Source organism: Narcine bancroftii, chromosome 4 (genome assembly GCF_036971445.1).
Source record: "Narcine bancroftii isolate sNarBan1 chromosome 4, sNarBan1.hap1, whole genome shotgun sequence".
Classification (NCBI taxonomy): Eukaryota; Metazoa; Chordata; class Chondrichthyes; order Torpediniformes; family Narcinidae; genus Narcine; species Narcine bancroftii.
This window is the reverse complement of record NC_091472.1, coordinates 77,806,683-77,828,728: the sequence shown is the minus strand read 5'-3', so window position 1 is coordinate 77,828,728 and position 22,046 is coordinate 77,806,683. Positions and strand designations below refer to the sequence as shown.

At 37.7% G+C, this 22,046-nt stretch overlaps 1 protein-coding gene across 3 annotated transcripts in view; it reads left to right on the top strand.

The window, feature by feature from the left end:
* Positions 1–22,046, top strand: part of vps54 (VPS54 subunit of GARP complex) — a 136,196-nt gene that overhangs the window by 41,057 nt on the left and 73,093 nt on the right. For 2 of the 3 annotated variants that reach the window (XM_069931698.1, XM_069931699.1), the window contains exons 7-12: positions 1,067–1,452; positions 3,212–3,335; positions 8,934–9,041; positions 11,238–11,293; positions 16,662–16,758; positions 17,544–17,872. In XM_069931698.1, the coding sequence (XP_069787799.1) occupies positions 1,067–1,452; positions 3,212–3,335; positions 8,934–9,041; positions 11,238–11,293; positions 16,662–16,758; positions 17,544–17,872 (1,100 nt within the window). The remainder of the gene's footprint in view (positions 1–1,066; positions 1,453–3,211; positions 3,336–8,933; positions 9,042–11,237; positions 11,294–16,661; positions 16,759–17,543; positions 17,873–22,046) is intronic. The other variant, XM_069931701.1, reaches the window with a different exon arrangement.

Sequence of the window (22,046 nt, the reverse complement as noted above, 5' to 3'; positions counted from 1 at the left end):
GGGGCATCAACTAGCTCTTCATCCTGGCCGACACCATTGGTGTTTCACATAACTTTATTAAAACAGTTGCTGCAAGCAAAGCATGACCAAGGTTCTCTGCTGGCTAAATATTTGCTCCCAACTTCACCAAAGGTTTATGTGTTACTTTAGAGAAGATTTACAATTTTAAATTTATGTATTTTTAACCTATTTTATTTTTATTCATTTTGATTATTTATTTATTTACTTCAGGGCTTTTATTTTTGCTGGTTGCTTGAATTCTGGATACTAGGGTTTTTACTGTATAATGAATGATTGAAGTGGAGATGAATATATTTCATCTAACTGTGGGTAATAGGAGCAAAAATGCAATCTTACAGTTGTTTAGGCCATAGTTCATGTGTAGTGTCCAGTCAGGTGCCCATGAAGGAAGAATGTCTAGGTTAGCCATTTTCAACAGGGGCCCTTCTTCCCCCCCCAAAAAAAAACTTCAGGGCCACAATGCATTTAAGTACACCTTGCATAACCTAAATATATTTTAACTTAGACAGTAGGAAATAAATACAAAAGAAAACAAAACTTGATTGCTGATCAGGAAGGGGAGGGCCCATAACTTTTAGCAGAGTTCTAAGGGGGCCATAGCCAAAAAAAGGGTAGACAATGGCTGGTCCAGGTCATGTAATAGTAAATGGTTGAGATTGACCTCTGGTGTGCATAGAAGGTGAGTTTCAGACACAAAGAAAGATGAGAGAAGCTGGATATTTTTGCAGAAATAGAAAAAAATAAATTTGGGAATGTTCATAGAAAGGCAGAATTTTTCATAAAATACATGGATGAAAACTATTTTCATTGATCTGTGAGTTATAACCATGTAAAAGAAAATAATTAAGCAGCAATAACAGTAAATGAAAGGAAAAGGATTAGTTTTAAGCTGGAAAAATAGAAAAAATATAGAATTGCATTTAATAGAAATAGATGGTTGAAAAATACTTGAAAGTGGTGATAACAAAATGTGCTTCAAAGCATTTTTATAAGCTGTGAACTAAATGACCACACTTTTAACATTTTGATGCATTTTGCTTTGCAGTTAAGCCATTATTTGGATGTAGTGGAAGTGAACATAGCCCATCAGATTTCTCTCCGTTCTGATGCCTTTTTCCATGCTATGACCTCTCAACATGAATTGCAGGACTACCTCACCAAAACTTCACAAGCTGTAAAAATGCTTCGAGAGAAAATTGCCCAAATTGACAAAGTGATGTGTGAAGGATCTTTGCAAATATTGAGACTTGCTGTGACTAGAAATAATTGTGTAAAAATATACAATAAACTAAAATTAATGGCTACGGTTCATCAAACACAGCCTACAGTTCAGTTGTTACTGTCCACTTCTGAATTTGTTGGGGCACTGGATCTAATTGCAACAACACAGGAAGTACTGCAACAGGAACTTCAAGCAATTCATAGTTTCAGGTATTTAATATTGCAAAGATCACTTTTCATTAACTGTTATTGATCTTTGATCATATTGCATTATGAAGGAAATACATTCCTTAAAACCACTTTATTTTCCTCCTTCCTGAAATTTAAAGACACAAAAATACTTATTAACATGGTGGAACAATTTTCAGTTAATAAAAGGAGAGTAAGCTTAGGACAGAATTTGCTATAATGATTTTTTTTGATAATAAGCTAATGTAGTTAGCAAAATATAGTTTATGATAACCTATTACTATATAGGAATTTTAATGTATGAGAGCAAACTGTGGCCAGAAATTATTATTTGTGTGTGTGTGTGTGTGTGTGTGTGTGTGTGTGTGTGTGTGTGTTTATAGATAGGTATATATGTATGTATATCTCTTGGTGCCTGCCACATTGACCACCGCCAGTGGGCTGATAACGCCTCAAACCGTGCATCTTGGCGCCTCACAGTTTGGCGGGCAGCAGCCTCCTTTGAAGAAGACCGCAGAGCCCACCTCACTGACAAAAGGCAAAGGAGGAAAAACCCAACACCCAACCCCAACCAACCAATTTTCCCTTGCAACCGCTGCAATCGTGTCTGCCTGTCCCGCATCGGACTGGTCAGCCACAAACGAGCCTGCAGCTGACGTGGACTTTTTTACCCCCTCCATAAATCTTCGTCCGCGAAGCCAAGCCAAAGAAGAAATATATGTATGTAGCAAGACAGCCACTTGCTTATTGTTAAAATTCAGTGAATCAAGATTTGACTCCAGGGGTGCATTCTGGCTAATATTCAGATACTTACTGCTGTTTCAGCTAAGATAAATTAACTCATTACTGGCTATGGTTTGAAATACCAGTAGGAAGTAAGAAGAAAACTAACCATGGGAATTTTTTTTGTATATTTTATTTATTACTCAAATAAAGCATACAATCAAAGGCAAAGTACAAATATACATAATATTTTCTCCCCTATAACCCCCCCCCACCCCCTCTAAACTACCCCGAAGTAAAAAAAAGAAAGAAAAGAGATCAACTCACATAACAATCATCCATTGTCGCCATGATTGGTGCAACCCCAACAAATTTAAACCCATATATTTCATATACGGGCTCCACACCTTAACAAAAAAGGGATAATTATTATGTATTATACCTTATCTTTTCCAACAGAATACAAGAATATAATTCCATATGCCACCATTGAATGCTTAAATCTGAGCCTAAGTACTTTTTTGTTTCTATGCATGGCCATAAATATAACCATCAGGACATTGTGTAAATTTGTTTGAGGATGAAACACCAAATGTTGATCAAAAGCCAAGGACATAATGTAATCCTAACCAAATCACCCTTGCCTGCTAAAGTTGGATATGCATGACACGGCCTGACCAGAATCCAACATGCGTAGATTTTTGAGCTTGGAATTTGTCAACAGACTTTATTCGATTATTAAGTTTCACCATTATTTTTGTGAAAGCCTGACAGACATTTTAGGAGATGCACATATATACAGTAAATAATTTAATTGACTTCGAAGAGTAATAATTGTTGGATCATTCATGATTTGGTTAAATGATGTGTGACTTGTTCTGAAGTGTATTTCACAGAATGAATATTAAAGGAGTATATTGTTACATTATTTTAGTACTTTAATAAGCTGTGCTTTGTAGATGAGTTTTAAAAAGTTTAAATTTCTTTGGGCTTGAGATGAGTTTAATTAAGAAATATATGCACACCAATTGTTAATTATGCTTTTTGCCTTTTCCAGACACCTTGGTTCTCAGCTATGTGAACTAGAAAGACTTATAGATAAAATGATGATAGCAGATTTTTCTACATATGCTCACAGTGATTTAAATAGACCACTGGAAGATGAACAGATTTTAGAGGAGGTATGTAAAAGTACTTATTTTTTCATATTTTATGGTTCCAAACAGTATAATATGTGGGTGACTTGATCTGTAAATGCATAAATTCAGTATGAGTATAAATATTTTTACGAGCCCAAAGGACCCCAAAACCCAGCAGCAATAGACATTCACCAAGACAAGTGGTTTTTAAAACAAAAGTTGTTTTAATCAACTTTAAACATGAAATTAGAATCAAACTTTAACTTATCTCTATACTTAACTAACCCGAATTAACCCCCTTCTAATTGTAAGTGCACGTGTACGTAATGTGTGTGTAAATTTAAGAGAAGTTCTTAGGTTCACAGTTCAATCTCACTTCTTCTTCCAAGTTCTCTGGATGCAGGCAATTCTTATACAGTGCACAGAATTTAACATGTATAAAGTTCACCAGGCTTTGGTGCTTGAAAGGTAAATGTTTACCGACCAGGCTTTGGTGCTTGAAAGGTAAATGTTTACCGACCAGGCTTTGGTACTTGAAAGGTAAATGTTTACTGGTCTTGTAGGGTTTGCAGAGAGAGATTTGTTGTTCCAGGATTTCCACAACTGAGGTACTACCATTAGTCACCTCAATGTCTCACTGATTAAACTTGCCCCATCATGGTTTTCCAAATGGTAACCTCTTTCTTTCAGGCATCACAGAGTACCTTTTGTTTCTCTTATTCCAAGAGAAACATCAAACAGATAGCACGTCCAGCCATCCACTGGTTTGGAACTTTGTTTCCAACCAGCTCTTCCTGGCTTGCACTGTTCAGCTCCTTTAGTGTCACACACACTAGCTGGGAGAGCTTGTTAACTTGTCTCTCTCCAACTGAGACTCCAGAAAGCCCACGTGACTCTCTCACTTGCAAAAACCCCCCACCTTCTTCAGCAAACCACAGGAGTTCTTCTCCTTAGTCAAGATGTTGTCTTAGATAAACAAAATCGGGGTGACCTTTCTGTGAGCACATTGCAGAAAGGTACTTATAGCCAGTTTGTCTCCTCCAAAACAATAGTCTTTCATTTTATGATGTCAGTTCAATTAGCGCCTACTTGTGAAATATGTATCACATTCTCCAGATATCCTGCAATGTTATTAAATATGAATTCTTCATATTTTTCAAATATCTTATCTTTCAAATAAGATCTGTTTTAAAATGTGTGTATGTATGTAACCTTACTCTAAATCTTACAAATACGCAAAATATTTATCCATTACAATATGATGTCACTGTTTTTTTAATCTACAGATATAAAACTACACACATAGTGAGTTGTGTGATCGCTGGTGCTGAGTTTATGTTTATATGGTCAGAGAACAATTTCAGGCCAGTTGATGCATTCTAGTTTGGCTATTCAAAGATTTCCTAATATTTAACATCTTTCAAAATTTATCTAACCAAGTTGTTTCTTGTATGTATTAATGCTTATGTAACTTGCACCCTCCTTCAAAGAAGTGTTTGATTACAGTTTATATAAATCAATGAGAGATGTGCATTTCCATTGTATTATTAATGGTCTCCTCTTATGCAAAAGTTCTTCAAAGTTGATGGAGTACTTGTGAAATGTCTCCAATATTGTGAAGAAAAGTTATGGCTGGGGCGTGCCATGTGATGTCATGGGGCTGGACTTGGAATCCCTTCTCTCTCCATAAAAGTTTCAAAAAAGAGTTAAAAAGGCTGAAATGATTAAAAGAAAATAGAAAGAAAAGCTGTAGGAAGGTCTTCAGAACAACTAAGAAGGATAAAGCAATTACTTACTTTCAAAAACTTGTACAAGAAAAGGAAGCAGATAAAGAAGAGAGGCCTACCTTGAAGGATCCTGGAGCTGCCTGGAAGGTAGGAGCCTGTGGGGATAAGTCTGGAGCTGGGGAGTCCTTGGATGCCACTGTGCAAGGTCTCCCCTGATAATTGCCGCCTGCCACGGGAGAAGAAGTGACTCTGTGCATGCACGACTCCTCATGCATGTGCAAAGCACAGAAATAAAATGGAGGCGATTTTTTTTTTATATAAAGAAGGCTCAAGAAGCCTCCAGCTCCAGCGAACAAGATGAAGAACAGGAAGAAGAGGAAACATATGTAGATCAAAGAGTTTTGACTAAAAAAAAACAAGAGAAAAGAAAAGACATATATTTATAACAGAAATGAAGAAATATATGGATACTTTTCAGCAATCTCTGGTGCAGTTGACAATGGAAGTTAAAAAATGTAATGAAGGTTAATTGAAAATAAGGGTTATACAAAAAAAGTGGAAAAAATATTGCAAATGGATAAAAAATTCGAAGTGGTGGAAGAAAAAAATTAAAGGGAATTAATCTGAAATTCAAAATGTTAATGAATAAGTGAAAAAAGTTCAAGCAGAAGCGGCCGCAACAAAATTGGACTTAAAGAAAGCAATGAGGGACAAGACATGAAGAGATTTTTGCAATGTTAGGTCCCACAGTCTTTGGGGGTAACTGAATTTCAAGGAGATATTGAGATTGAAAGAGCCCATAAAGCATTATGACCAAAACTGCAGCCAGATCAAAAACCACGTTTGATACTGGTCAAGTTACTTCGTTGCGAAGTGAGGGAAAAGATCCTGGGACTGGCGGCGAAACAAGCGTAAGAGAGTCAATCACCATTAATTTTCAATGGAAATAAGATCTTCTTTTACCCTGATATAAGTTTTGATTTGTTGAAAAAAAGAAAAGAATTCAAATCTGTTAAAAATGTGTTACGGAAAAAAGGTTATACTTTTGTTTTAAGGTATCCAGAAGTATTGAAGATTTTTGTTCCTGAAGGAAAAAATAATTTTGTTTTCGGAACCCAATGAAGCAAAAGTGTTTGCAGATTCATTGCCTGAGAATTGCCTGGGCGATGCTTGAAATTAGACAAGATGCAGAAAGATTTCAGCTGAGGATATAAAGTAGAAAAGATATGTTTTGAGAGAGAGAGAGAGAGAGAGAGACTATTAGGGAGGAAAGTTCTTACACAGTAGATCTATGAAAAACTGAAATTGGTAATTGATAGAGATTGAATAGATTGGAGGCAATAAAAGACAGTATAATATTTTGGGGGAGTTAGTTGGGAGCATGAGCCTGGCCTCTGCGGTGTCATGCGAGCGGGTGTGGTTTTGATCACAACTCCTATAGATCAGGGAAGTAAAGACGTATTACTAATAATGTACGCCTGTAATGGGGGGGTTTATCTTTTTCTATATTTCTTTTACCAATACACCTACCGGCATCACCTACGGCTCCTAGAACACTTCCACCAGCGTTGTCTCCGCTCCATCCTCAACATCCATTGGAGCGCTTTCATCCCTAACGTCGAAGTACTCGAGATGGCAGAGGTCGACAGCATCGAGTCCACGCTGCTGAAGATCCAGCTGCGCTGGGTGGGTCACGTCTCCAGAATGGAGGACCATCGCCTTCCCAAGATCGTGTTATATGGCGAGCTCTCCACTGGCCACCGTGACAGAGGTGCACCAAAGAAAAGGTATAAGGACTGCCTAAAGAAATCTCTTGGTGCCTGCCACATTGACCACCGCCAGTGGGCTGATATCGCCTCAAACCGTGCATCTTGGCGCCTCACAGTTTGGCGGGCAGCAACCTCCTTTGAAGAAGACCGCAGAGCCCACCTCACTGACAAAAGGCAAAGGAGGAAAAACCCAACACCCAACCCCAACCAACCAATTTTCCCCTGCAACCGCTGCAACCGTGTCTGCCTGTCCCGCATCGGACTTGTCAGCCACAAACGAGCCTGCAGCTGACGTGGACATTTACCCCCTCCATAAATCTTCGTCCACGAAGCCAAGCCAAAGAAGAAGAAATATAATAATTATATTATGAATTATATTGTTAGTGTTTTGAATGAGAGAGGAATGGAGATGGAAGGATGAACAGTTAGTAGATTATGTGGAAGACTAGATAGCTGATAAATTGAATTTTATTAGTATTAATATTAATGGGATACAAAATCAAATAAAGCAGAAAAAAATGTTAGTATGTAAAAAAAATTAAAGTGCACATAGCTTTTTTTACAAGAAACACATTTGACAGAAAAGGAACATGAAAAATTAAAAAGAGACTTGGTAGGGACTGTAGTAGCATCATCATTTAACTCTAAGGCTAGAGGTCCAGCAATATTGATAAATAAAAAAACTACCCACTAAAATACTGGATACTAGTATAGATGTAGCTGGAAGATATGTTATGGTAAATTGTCATATCTATTCGGAACAATGGACCCTAATGAATGTATATGCACCAAATGTAGATGATGGTAAATTTATGCAAGATGTGTTTATGCATTTATCTAATGCTAATGGGAAAGTTATACTAGGGAGAGATTTTAATCTTGCTTTAGACCCTAAATTAGATAGGTCAAGAGATAAAGTGATGAAAAATAAAGTAGCAAAAATGTTAAGAGATTTAATGAAAGATATGGACCTAGTGGATATTTGGAGAAAACTTTTATCCAAATTAAAGGGATTATTCCTTTTACTCTTTGATATAAAACATATTCACGAATAGACATGTTTCTAATTTCTACACATTTCAACAAAGAGTACAAAAGGTGGAATATTAAGCATGAGTTTTATCGGTTCATTCACCGCTAATTTTGTTAGAAGAGCAAAAGATAGGTGCCAGATGGCATTAACATTAACTTTACTACTTTCCATTAAACCTGCTCGCTTTTTCTTCCCCCCCTTCCTTCCTTTCCATTCTTTCACCCATCTAATCATCGCTACTCCCCCTCATTGCTGCTGTTCCTTCCCTCCTTTCTCCACCTTTCTCCCCAGCCTTTGCCACCCCCCCTTCCCTCCCCCCCCCCCACTCTTTTGTTCAAATGCCTGTTGGCATTTTTGCATACTTTAATGAAGGGCTCAAGCCTGTAAAGTTGGTTCTGTATCTTTATCTTTGCTACATAAAGGACACTGTTTGACCAGCTGAGTTTCTCCAGCATTTTGTGCTTTTACTTCAACCACAATGCATATAGATTTTTGTAATTTACTTGCCTTGCTTAAAATGGTATGTAAAAATGCTAAGATTGTTATATTGTAGAAGGAAGGGTGCAATATATTTGTCAGAAATATCTTAATCATTTTCTGGAAAATTCACTATTAAGTTGCCCCCTTGAATTTTATTTTTCTCATCTGCTTCGACCTTCAAGTTGTACTGCCCTACACTATGCAATGAGTCTTGGAGTCTGGAAGCTCAAAAGAATCTTGTTCTTATTTGCTCTTAGAATTGAGTTTGGGTAATTCATGTTGATAAACCTCTCATTTAGCCCAACTTCTTTGGCAATAGGAAGCATACAAATACTTAGTTTTTCAGACCAGTATAGTTCATTCCAGGAAATGCTTTACATTAGCATGGTATTTAGTAATTTATAAATATAGGATCAATGACCAGAATGCAGTGATTTCAAATGGATGTGTCTTTCTATATTTCATTGCTGTATATTTTACAGTGAAGTTCTACTTCCAGAGTTCATCAATTTTTATTCAAGTTTTGTTTTTAATAACTGTATAGAAAGATATTCCCTACCTTTTAAAAAAATCCAGAACACCATAATGTCGATAAGATAAAATTATTCAAATTTTTTGTCCTTTTTTTAAGGAACGGTTGATATCTTTGGTTTTTGGGCTTCTAAGACAAAGAAAGCTAGATTTTCTGGATATCTATCATGAAGAGATGGTCATTGCTGCAAAAAATATTATTAAACAGGTAGATTTTTAACTTCTAATTGCCTTCTGTGATATTTCTATACTATTAATTTAGTATTAGTATATATTTAAGATTTGGCTTTGAACTTCGTGTTTAACTGGTATATCTGCTTATTATGTGTGTTATGCTTTGTAAAAAAAAAAGTCTTTTGTAAAGCTGTTATTGCTGGCATCTTGTTTGACAGTAAGTGGAGAAAATAATAAATATTAAATTTTCTGAGCACTTTAATTCAAGAAATAAAACAGCTGCCCAAATAATACTTTGTTGGCTCTTTGAGTCTGCACGCTGAAGTTACTATTGAATTGAATTCAACAGGTTTTCAAATCATGGATCTAATACCAATGGTGTCAAACTGAAATCAGCTAAGAGGCAAACAATATAGACAACAGCATCTCTGGTGATACTACACAATATTAAATTGCTAATTCTGAAGAAATAACATTTTGTATTGAAAGTGGGAAAGGAGGGAATAGAGGAAGTGAAGACCACACTTGGGAATAAAATGCTGGAATTCATTTTTAAAATCCTAATTCTGTACCAGCTGGGTGAAAAAAAAATCTTCTTATCTTTACTCTAGTTTTTTCAAATATATACCCCACCCCCCCACCTTTGGTTTTTGACCCCTTTGTAAGGTCTTAGAATTTTGTACATCCAAATTAAGTCTTGGCTCACTCTTATTTTAAAAAAATCTTAGTCAATCTTTTCTCTAAAGTTCTCTTTTGTTCATTAACATTAACTCTAACTTTTCCCTTCGATGGAGGGTGACCTGCTGAGTATTTCCAGCATTTTCTGTTTTTATTGTAGATTTATAGTATCTGTGGGTTTTGCAATTTTTTTCTTCTTGAATTCACTGTCACTTTTTCACTATTGTCTAATCTGAAGAAATTTCACTTTGCAGTATTGTTTGCAGTTTTGGTTGCTGGTAAGATGTCATTAAGCTGGAAAAGTGGTGGGAAAGATTCACGAGGAAATTACAGGGAATGGAGAGCTTGAATGAGAGAGACTGGATAGGTTGGGAGTTTCTTTCATTTGAGAGAAGGAGGCTGAGGGGTGACCTTCGAAATATAAAAAATCATGAATGGCATAGATAAAATAAATACTCAAAGTCTTTTTTTCCCAGGGTAGGGGAGATCCATTTCAGTTGAGAGGAGAAAGATTTAACATGGACCGAAGGGCTAACTTTTTCACAAGGAAGATGTTTGGTTTTCTTTTGGGAAATGGCAGAGGCAGGTACAAGAGGCATTTATAGAAATAAATGGACAGAAAAGGCTTAGAGTAATGGTTTTCAAACTGCCCCTCAAACTTGCATTCCACCTTAAGCAATCCTATGCCATAGATGCTCTGTGATTAGTAAGGGATTCTTAAGGTAGTATGTGAGTGGAAAGAAAAACCACTGTTTTAATCATACTCAATTGACTCTTTAGGTGCACAGTTTCATAACTCCAAAGGAAATGGGCCAATGACCATTTTTCTCAAGCAAAATATTTCAGTAACAATTGGGTCCAGAGCTGTGGTTCTCAACCTTCCCTTCCCACTCACACTCTCTTTACTAATCACAGAGCACTTATGGCATAGGGATTGCTTAAAGTGGAATGTGTGTTTAGGGGGAAGAGTTTGAAATCCACTGGTTTAGAGGGATATGGGCCAAATGCAGGTTCATGGAACTACCTTAAGCAGACAACTTAGTTAGTTGGTATGTTGGGCCAAAGTGCCCATTTCTGTGCTGATTAATTCTACAATTCTGTGACTCTACTTCCAACATTTTCTGTTATTTTGAAAGGCACTTGGATCAGCTCCAATAGATCTTTTTAGAACTGAGATCAAGAGAAATTTCTGTTCTTGTAAAATAATAAATAGAGGTGATTTTCTACTGCCAGAGCAACATGATGCTCATTTGTAAAAAACCTACTGGATTTTGATCAATATGAAAATTGAAGGATAGGGAGATTGGAAAAAGTGAATAGATTTGGAGGGTCAGCCACAATCTTATTGGATATTGGAACAGGGTTGAAGGGCTGCATAGCTTACTTTTATTTCTTGTGTTCTTATATGCTTTCCTTATTACTGAAACTACCAGGTGCTTGGCAATCTATTTTGAAGTTGCAGGGGAAAGATTGGGCATGTACTAAATCTAATGTTTATAAACTTACTATCACTGGGTTCCTAGTTCAGACTTCTTTTTTGTGTCTCTTGCAGATTGTGATTGAAACTATTGCACAAATGGAAGAAATAGACACAGAAGTTGTACTGAAGTAAGTTTGTGCATTTTCTGGAAAATTAAATTGGCAATGATTCTGGCAATGTTTAAATGATATTCTCACTATGTAAGAGTAAATGTTAAAGGAAATTATTTTTAAAAGTTTTCAAAATTCCAATTGTCGCATGATATTTGTAGTCATCTACAAATGAAAACTTAACAAATTAATTTTAATAAGCATTGATGGGAATAAAATGGATGAAACAACTTTAAATCTGATAAACTGTTTCAGGCTTTTAAGATGAGCACAGGCTCGGACTCGATCTTTGGCAAGAGTCAAGTAGCTGTAGGACTGAAAAGTGCTCAGCTGGTATTGTTTATACAAGGATAAAGGGATGGACTAATAAACAATGTGAATTAGTTTAATATTCAAATGGAAAAATGATGGCAACAAATAATGTGGAGAGGCACAGGTAATTCAGAGCTGTCATTATGGATTTGTTAAGGGTAGGGAGTATTTACCAAACTTGATTGCATTTTGTTTTTGAGGAGATCAGATTCCGATTTCATATTATTGTTAGAGTACATCACATACATCCCTGAGATTCTTTTCCCTGTGGGCGAGACAGAATTACCACTTATTGGTAATGCAAAAAAAACTGTACATATGTGAACAAATAATGAACTATAAACAAAACGAATGTAAATAAACTGCAATACAGAGAAAATGAAAAAAAATCAATAAAGTAAAGGTCCTTAAATGATTGTTGGTGAGGAGTCTGATGGTGGAGGGGTAACAGCTGTTCCTGAACCTGGTGGGGCATGTCTTGTGACACCTATACCTCTTTCTTGATGGGAGCAGCAAGATCAGTGCATGTACTGGGTGGTGTGAATTCTTAATGATTGCTGCTGTTCTCCGAAGGTAGTGTTCCCCGTACAGGTACACAATCCTTCATCCGGAACCCTTTGGGGACGGTGTGTCCCGAATTTCGGATTTTTCTGGATTTCGGAAAGCCAGATTTAAATCCACCTGAATTGTGCTGCCGTATCCACCCCCACCACCTTCCAGTCACACTGCCATCTCCCCATCTGCCTGTCAGACTCGTGCTGCCGGTCTCCTGCCCGCCCGACTCGCACTGCCGGTCTCCCGCCTGCCCGACTCGCGCTGCCAGTCTCCCGCCTGCCCGATTCGCACTGCCGGTCTCCCTCCCTACTTGCCGGATTTTGGATGTCCAGATAAAGGATTGTGTACCTGTAGATATTTTTGATAGGAGGATTTTACCTGTGATGTCCTGGGCTGTGTCTACTACCTTTTGGAGTGCTTTACTTGCACGGGTGCTGGTGTCTCTGTGATGTAGCCAGTCAGCACACATTCCATCACACGTGTAGAAATTTTCCAGGGAGGAAGTAGAGGCATTGATGTGCTTTCTTCACTATGCCATTAGTGTGTTGCATCTAGGAAAGTTTGTTGGTGTAGCCATTAGTGCTTTACAGCACCAACGATCAGGACCGGCGTATGAATCGCGCTTCTGTAAGGAGTTTGTACGTTTTCCCTGGGGACTCCAGTTTCCTCCCACTGTTCGAAACATACTGGGGGGTGTAGGTTAATTGGGTGTAAATTGGCCTGTTACTGTGCTGTATGTCTAAATTTAGTTTAAATTTAGAAAGATCCTTTCCAATGATGACTCCCAAGATTTTAAATTTGCTCACCCTCTCCACCTCTGATCCCCCAGTGATCACTGGATTGTATACTTCTGATTTTCCCTTCCTAAAGTCAACAGTCAGCTCCTTGGCTTTGGTGACATTGAGTGCAAGGTTGCTGTTGGTGCACCATTCGGCCAAGTTTTCAATCTCCCTCCTATATGCTGACTTTTTGCCTTCCTTTATAAAACCCACTACCATGGTATCATTGGCAAATTTGTAGATGATGTTATTGTTGTACTGAGCCCCACAGTCGTAGGCTAAGAACACAGTCCTGTGGTGCTCCAGTACTGATGGAGATTGTGAAAGAGATATTTTTACCAATTCTCCCTGATTGTGGTCTGGAGTTATGGAAATTCATGATCCAATTACACAGTGTGATGTTGAGTCCAAGTTCTTGGAGTTTCCGCATCAGTTTTGAAGGGTTGATGGTGTTAAATGCCGAACTGTAGTCAATAAAGAACATCCAGATGAATGCAATTTTGCTGTCCAGGTGTTCCAGGGCTTTGTGTACAGCCAGTGAGATGGCATCTGCCATAGACCTGTTACTATGATAGGTGAACTAGGAGCAAGATCATTGATAGTAGTGTATTTTATGTAATTTATGTGGATTTTAGCAAGGTATTTATTCCATCTGACCATGGAGAAAGATCGGCTAATATTATCTAAAGGGGAAGTGACATTTGTTACAGAGTTCTGTGTGTATTGGCCTATGTGTTGTGTGGTTTTGTGTTGAAATGTGACAGTTTGCCTTAGAGAGCCAAGGTGAAGGTGGACTTATGAGAGAGTGGGAGAAGGACTGAGCATGTGCAGAAAATGATCTAAAAATTTCTGGACTTGGACGATAAACCACCACTGGGGGTGGAAGAAAGCCCAAAACATGAGTCATTGTCTGGAAGATAGTTTAGAATGTTGGGATTTCAAAAAGGGATGAACATTCCGAAGGCAGCCAGAAGGATCCGGACCAAGCCATTGTTCCTCTCATTGCAAACAACACAAGAAAACAACTTCGAATTTTGTGCTCTCTCTCTCTCTCTCTCTCTCTCTCTCTCTCTCTCTCTCTTTCTCTTTCGCTTTCTCTTTCTCTCTCTCTCTCTCTCTCTCTCCTCGCCCCCCCCCCCCCCCCCTCTCTCTCTCTCTCTCTCTCTCTCTCTCTCACAAAGATCTTTTGGCTTCAGTTTACCAAACAAACTGAATTTTGTTTATGATCTTTGCTTCCATTGAGACTGAAATTTTGTGAGTCTTATGTGTTTTGTGTCTAAGTTTTTCTGTGGGCTGGTTGGAAATATAACTTAGACTGGGGAATTTATTAGTTTTACACCGTTATAGAAATTTGCATAGTAACCAGTGGGCATTGTTATAAAAGGGGGGGATTTTGAATTAAAGTTTGAAGGTGAACTTTTGTTAATAAAGTAATTGTTTATCTTTACCCCTGTGTGATATGCCTTCTTTGTGGTTGCTGGTTTGATCTTGTAACACATTGAATTCAAAATTTGCTGAGTAAATGCAAACAGCCATAATAATCATTGTGTGTTTGTGTGACTGGAAATATTGTGCAGAGTTAAGAATGAGTTACCTTATTTTTTCTTGATGTATGTTAATGACTTGAGTTTGTATTTAGGCCCCATTTGTTGACTGCTAATACCAGAATTGATAGTGTCATTGATAGTAGGGAAGACAGTTCCAGGGTAGAGGGAGTTATTGGGGGGGAGGGGGGGCTAACTAGGTGGGCACAAGGGGGGGGCATTTGAAAGTCAGCTTGAAGAACTGACAAAGAAAGGAGCAAAGGTGAAGATACATAAGACAAACAGCAGGATGCCAAGAAGTGGAGAGTGATGTGAAATTGCATAGCCACAGATCACTGAATATATTGGGACCAGTAGATAAGGTGGTTAGGGCATATAGGGTATTATCGTTGTGTCTGAAGTGTGGCATGTAAAAGCAGAAATGCCAACCCAAAACTATACATTATTTTGGCAACAGTTGGAGTGCTGGACATTCATTACACTTTAATTTATTGTCACATGTGCCAAAATGCAGTGAAAATATTAAGTTTTCTTGATATCCAGGCATTGAAAAAAAATTGCCACTCTCTAGCACCATTTTGGACATGAATATTTATGGGAAAGAAATCTTATCGTGATAATGGTCAAACTGGGTTTCTAGCATTTGACGGAACAGGCAGCAGTATTTCCTGCCGTTCCAGGAGCTGCTTAGTCAACATGGGGGTGATGGAAGGATGTTACAGCCATCAGACATTTACGAAGATGCAGGTCAAACCAGCAGAATCGCAGAAGGTTATGAGAAGAAACTGACTAGGTTGGGTTTTATTTGAAGAGAGATGTCAAAACAAAATGCCAGAGTAACAGGGTCTGGAAATCATTGTCTGAAAGGATGATGGCAGCAGATCGTATCACATTCAAAAGACTCAAAGTTCTCATTTATTGTCAGATCATATGATATCACATACATCCTTGAGATTCTTTTTCCGCGGGCCAGACAGAATTTCTACTACTGGTAACTGTAAACTGTGCTCAAAGAAAGAACTGTCAACAAATTGGGAAAATGCAGATGTAGGTCCAAATATTCAGTGGTAAATCATGAGTGAAATATGAGTCATTAAGTGAGTGTTATTCAGGAGTCTGATAATTCTGAATGAGCACTTGCAGAACTTTAACCTTCGTGACAATCCAGGAAGTGAAAGTAACCTAAATGATCCCATACTGTATTTGTTTGGGTTAAGAACAATGGGATTATGGGATTTTTAGATAATTTTTAATGCATTCATAGCTTCTTGTCCTGTACTTATGCCTTAATATGAATAATGCTTTGTATTGACCATTTCTATTCCACAGTATTTCATACAGTTCAAGTTTATTATCATCTGATTGTACATATACAACCTGATTAAACAGCGTTTCTCTGGACCATGGTGTACACACAATTCACAATACATAATATATATAAGATATAATTTTTAAAATTCAGAAATATTTTGGGATGATTTACTTGGTTACAGGATGCCATTCATCAATTGGTGGCATGGTTAGTGTAGTAGTTGGTACAACATTGTGGTAGTGCCAGTAAAGAGGATTTGAATCCAGCACTGTCTGTCAGGATTTTGTATGTTCTCCCCACGTCTGCGTGGATTTCCTCTGGGTGCTCCAGTTTCCTCCCACATTACAAAGATATATGGGATTAGTAGGTTAACTAGCTACATGGGTGTATTTGAGTGGTGTGGGCTCATGGGCCAGAAGAGCCTGTTAGTGTGCTAAACCTCTAAATATAAAAAAAATTAAATTAATCTCACAGTCTGCTTGAAGAAGCTATTTCCTAGCCTGCAGTCCTGATTTTGATGCTCCTGCACCACTTCCTCACTGGATGGAAAGGGTCTTCTATAATTCTTTGATACCTCTATAAAGCTACTAATCATTAATTTAGAATCTTCAATCATGAAGGTGTGATTGTCAGATTGCTCCTGACGCTTATCAAAATATCCCCCAGTTTTTTTTTGCTGTGTTAACTCTGTAATGCTATGGTTAGCTACAGTAAGTGGTGAGAAGTGTGTTGCTTTACCAAGCTTGAATTGGTGCTGTTGCTGTAAAACTTTGAGCTTGTTCAATAGTCAACACCAATCTCTAGTTTTCTTGTCACCAACATATTTTTATGCAAACTCATGGGAATGCAAGAACCACTAATCTGGCAGTCTCTACCTTTTTAAGGCTCGCAGATCAGATGAGAATGCTGAATTTTCCTCAATGGTTGGGCCTTCTGAAAAACATATTTACAAGTTTTATTAATTTGCTGAAAAGAGTTAAGGTAAGTCTTAGATAGACAGTATTTAGGATGTTACTAAAACTTTCTTTTAACAAACCGCACTGAAAGAAATCACAGATGTGTCCACATAATTGACATTGGTCTCTGACCACATTGTAATTTTAATATCTTCAAGTTCCGAACAGAGTAATCAAATTGTAAACCTTTCTTTTACATAGATGTTAGTTAGGCTTTATATTTGTAGATGTGCATATTGTTTCATGTTTATTCTTGATATGTAGAAAAGTTGAATAAACTTTAAAATTGAATTAATTATTTGCATTATTTACAATCCCATATTCCTTTTGTCTAATGCTTTACTGGACTGTTTTCAGGCACTGTGAAAATTGAATTATGGTTCACCAACCATATAAATTTAAAAATGTTTGCATTTATTTATTTTAATTCATTCATGGGATGCCACATAACTGGTGATGCCAGGATTTATTGACCATCCATAATGATGCAAAATTGAGCAGGCAGTTAAGAGTCAACCAAGTTGGAGGCATGTTGGCCAAACTGGGTCAGGATGGCCGATTTTCTTCCTGATGGATTTTTTGAACCAGGTGAATTCTTAGAGTAATTCAGTGGTTTCATGATGATGAAACAGTTTTGTTTTTAAATTCCAATTTTGAATAATTAGTTACTTAAATTCCCCAGCTGTTAAGATGGGATTTGAACATGTTTCTGAATCAATGGTCCAGGCAACTTGGCAGTTGGAAGTAACTTAACACTACTCCAGAATGGTGCATTCCTTTTTGTTTATTTGTTGCCCAAAATGTTCGCAGGCTTCACTGGTCACCATTCGTCGTGTTGTTTTCCTGTTGTTGGACAAAAGTCGGGAAAAGATCAGAGAACTGGAAACTGTAACCTATAATAAAAATACTGGTTTAAATCAAAATCTGGATACAGAAGTGGCTTACTTAACTCATGAAGGCATGTTTATTAGTGATGCATATAACGAGAAAGAACTGGCCCCTTCTGAAGTAGAAAATGAATCACAGAGGACAGCCTTTCAAAACAGTGACCCATGTGGCAGTGATTCAGCATCCGAAATAGAATGTGCCACTGATTCATCATCCAATAAGGACCACACATCTTTAGGATTGGAGATCATGTAAGTATGAGTCTGTTCTACCTGCTGTTGTGCCTGCAATTGTTAATTTTAAATCTTCACTCCTTATGCAAGAATATAAGTACAGGCAGTCCCTGGGTTAAAAAGTCCGATTTACGAACAACCTATAGTTATGAACGGACAAGCCGACAGGAAGTAGAATGGTGTCAACTTCCGGGTTGATCATGGTTGAGTCATGATTCTAATAATAATGACCAAAAATTGTTAAATTTTATTAGTATTGTGTCACCAACATTCTCCACACTGGCCCCACTGCCCTGCACCCCCTCCCCCCGACAGCCCACCACCAGTCCCCACACAGATCTCGGGTGGCAGGGTGGGGGGGGGGGGGGGGGGGGGGAAGAAGAAGCAGCAGTGTGCGCCATCGTGACACCACTGTCAGGCTATGTTGCACTCAACCTGGGCAGGGTAGGGGGTGGGCGAGGCACAACCGAGGAGTGAGCAAGTGAAGGAACCAGGCGCGGAATGGAAGGAGCGAAGATGCAAGAGGGTCATGGGGTACCTGTACTGTAGCCATCTCTCCATCATCTTCTGTAAGTGTTAACTTTTATGTAGTTACTTCTATTATTGTGTTCAATACTGCATTATGTACTGAATTATTATGTTTAACATGTTTTGGAGTACTCATGCTAAATAGGGACTGTATGTACTTGTTCTGACTTCCATACAAATTTGAATTAAAGACAGACCTAGGTAATGGAACTCATTTTTAACCTTGGGGCTATCTGTAATAGAATCAGGAGAAAGCCCCCCGTCTTCTGTGCCATCCAGTAAGGTCACAATTGATCTATTACTCAGTGCCATTTTCTTGGCTTAAATCTATTACTGTTGATTTCCTCATGTTTCTCTGTCTTGAATATACTTAGCAACTGAGCCTCCACAGCCTTCTTGGATGAAGAATTTCTTGATTAAAAAAAATTCTACTGTCAGTTTTGACAGATCAATCTTTGTTTTTAACACTATCACCCAGGACTCTTCATACCTCTCTAAACATTTTGGGATGTTTAAATAAAATGACCTCTCACTCCTTTAAAATAAAGAACACAGAGTCTCTGTGCTTATTGGATGTTTCCTGATCCCAGGAACTCAATCTGGTGAACTTCTGTGGTACTTCTTCCATTCCACATGTATCCTACCTTAGATTGAGTTATTAGTTAGATTCATACATGGTATTCCCAATCTGATCCCACTGGGGTGCTCTGAGATTTCAGTAAGATGTCTTGCCTCTTTGTATACCATTTAACTCTCTAATTGCTTGTTGTACCTACACATTAACATCAGAACATCTAGCATCCGTTGTACGTGAACATCTTTCACTCACTCATTATTTAATAGAAGTATCCTGCTTTAAAAAAAAATTTCTCTGCCATAATGGATGGATTCACTTTTCTCTCAGCCATTCACTTAGCCTTGAAGTCGCTCTGTATCTTCCTCTCATCTCATACTTCCTTATTGCTTTGATCATCAGAAAACATGAACACTTTTTACATGGCCCCCTTGTACAACAGCATGGACACCAGCATCAATTCCTATATCTCTGCATTAACAAGAGCTTCTCAACCCAAAAGTGACCCATTTATTTCTGATCTGTCCATTAATCAATCCTCAATTCATATTAGTATGTTCATTCCTAACTGCATATGCTCAAATATTTTTGGAGTTTTATTTAAGGCCTTATAGAAGGCCTTCTGACAGTCCAAACGCACCACATCCACTGGTTCCAACTTATCTGTTTTGCCAGTTACAATATCAAACTAACAAATTTGTCAAACATGGTTTCACATTCATAAATCCATGTTGATTCTCCCAATTCTACTTTTGGCTTCCAATTAAAGATACTATACAAGTATTTTCTTTGACACTGAAGGCATGTATCTGGTTTGCAGTTCCAAGTTTTCCTCTCCCCTCTTTCTTAAATAGTAGGGTTACATTTACTTTCTTCCAATCATCATTTTGGAAGATAGTGACCGCAGTTACAATAATCTTCCCCATCAAACCCCTGGAATGCAGGTGATCAAGTCATGGGGATTTATTGACTTTCAATCCCACTAATTCCTCCCATTAAAAAAATACATACAGATTTCTTTGAGATCCTCTCTATTTCTGCAAACTTTTATGTTTTGGATGAGTTGCCAGCACCTTATTCTCCAATGGTTATTTCAGCCTGCAGTGCGCTAATATTACCTTTTGCTAATGCTTTCCATTTTACATGTAGAGTATATAGAGTATCTTAAAAACCAGTTTATTTTTTCCATGTAGATTACTTTGTCCAGTCCTCTACTCCCCCCAACCTCCCTCCCCAAGCCCCAACTATTAATGGCCTGTCACTGCTTTTCTGAACACAAAAAAAATAGTTAAACTTTTCTTTAAATGTAATATGTTGTAACCCATTTCCTATGATCTAATGCTACCTTAATGTTAGCTATGGCTGGACTACTTCATCTTTTTGCATTGAGTTAATGTGCATTTGTTATACCTTCTCTATCAATATATTAGACATTGCTCACTTACTGAAATACCTTTTCATTAAGCTTTTCCAATATACTATAGCCAACTTTGTAGTTTGCTTTATTGAGATCTAACACCCTGATATCAGTGAACTAAATTCCTTTCAATCTTCATTTAAAACAATTTCATATTATTCTGATTTCAGCATAAAGGATATTGAAATAATTTCTTGCACAGTCTTTTACTCAATTGGACACTTTCTTGGGATTTTAAACTCTTCCTTGATTTTTGTGCAGCTTTAAAAGTTGTGGAGACCACATTTATATTTTCACCCTTGGTGGTACCTGCCACCATATGTTTTAATTTTACACATTTAGTTTCTCAAAGTTGCAACAATTTTAGGTCAACAAATGTTCTGCATTTGTCTTTTGTTGCAGCAAAGAACAGAGACCTTCATAATGTGATAAGTTGCATTTGATGTTCTTCCATCCTTGAACCTGGTGTTCAAGTGTAACATCACTGTCACTTTACTGACTGATATCAGATCAGTGCACAGAACAAAATCAAATAGAGCTTTTTTGGCTTGCAAGGCAGAAGTTTTACTGGCAGGGAATTTTTGCCCACAGAAACCTGGTTATTGTGTGTCTTGTGATGCTGGTTCAGTATATGACATCTGACCTGTCTTGAAAGCACTGTGAAGGTCACTAATCTCGCCACATCTCTGCAGGTTTGGAGAAGAGTGAACAGCCTATTGTTTTGTTTAACCATAGACAGATGGAACTTAACCCTTTAATTAGACAAGGAAAACTTTGTAGACTGGCAAGGTGTGAAAGAACGTTGGTGGCCTTGGATCTGACTGGCTGGATCAATGCTGACAGTCAAACATGGCAGACTGTTGCTCAGTGCTATGGACTTCTTGTCCCCATCATCTTTCACAGGATCCCTTCAGCTCCAGTTGTGCAGGTCAGAGTGAAGAGAATAATGAAAGAACTTGCTTCCTTGTTAATTACCTGATGTATTGTGGGAACCTTTTTTTACCCAAAGAATTAAGGGTACTTGGAATGCCTTGTGATGGTTGAGGCTGAAACATTTGGAGCATTTAAGTTAGACAGGTACATAGATGAAAGGAAAAATAGAGGGTTATGAGGTAGGAAAGGTTTAGTACTTTTTTTTGGTAGGAATATATAGGTCAGCACAACATTGATGGCTGAAGGCCCTGTACTCTGCTGTTTTACTGCAATAATTTATCTCTTTATTTTCTTGTTCTGCTGTATTCAACAATGTTAACTGTTGTGTATGCACTCACACAATTAAGACTTCTAGACGTGATTAACAATCTGATTATCATAAAACAGAAACTGAAAACAATTGAAGATTGTTTTAATCTGCATTAAACCATCTTCCTTGTGTCCTTGATGATTTATCAGTTTTGAAACGAATTCTGAAGTCCTTTTTCCTTAAATACTTTGCATTCAAAACCAAGGATATTATTTAAAAATTATATCCTATGGGGTTTTGATTAGGTGGATGAGGACAAGTTATTTCTTCTCCATTTGACAGAGCAGGAGGGATAAAAGGGAGAGGAGTGACATTGCTCGTCAATGAAAAAAAATAACAGCTGTACTCAGACAGGAAAGAGTAGAAGGCTCTAAGAGTGGAGGTGAAGTCTACTGAGGCTCTATGGTAGAGCTGAGGAACAGGAAAGGTA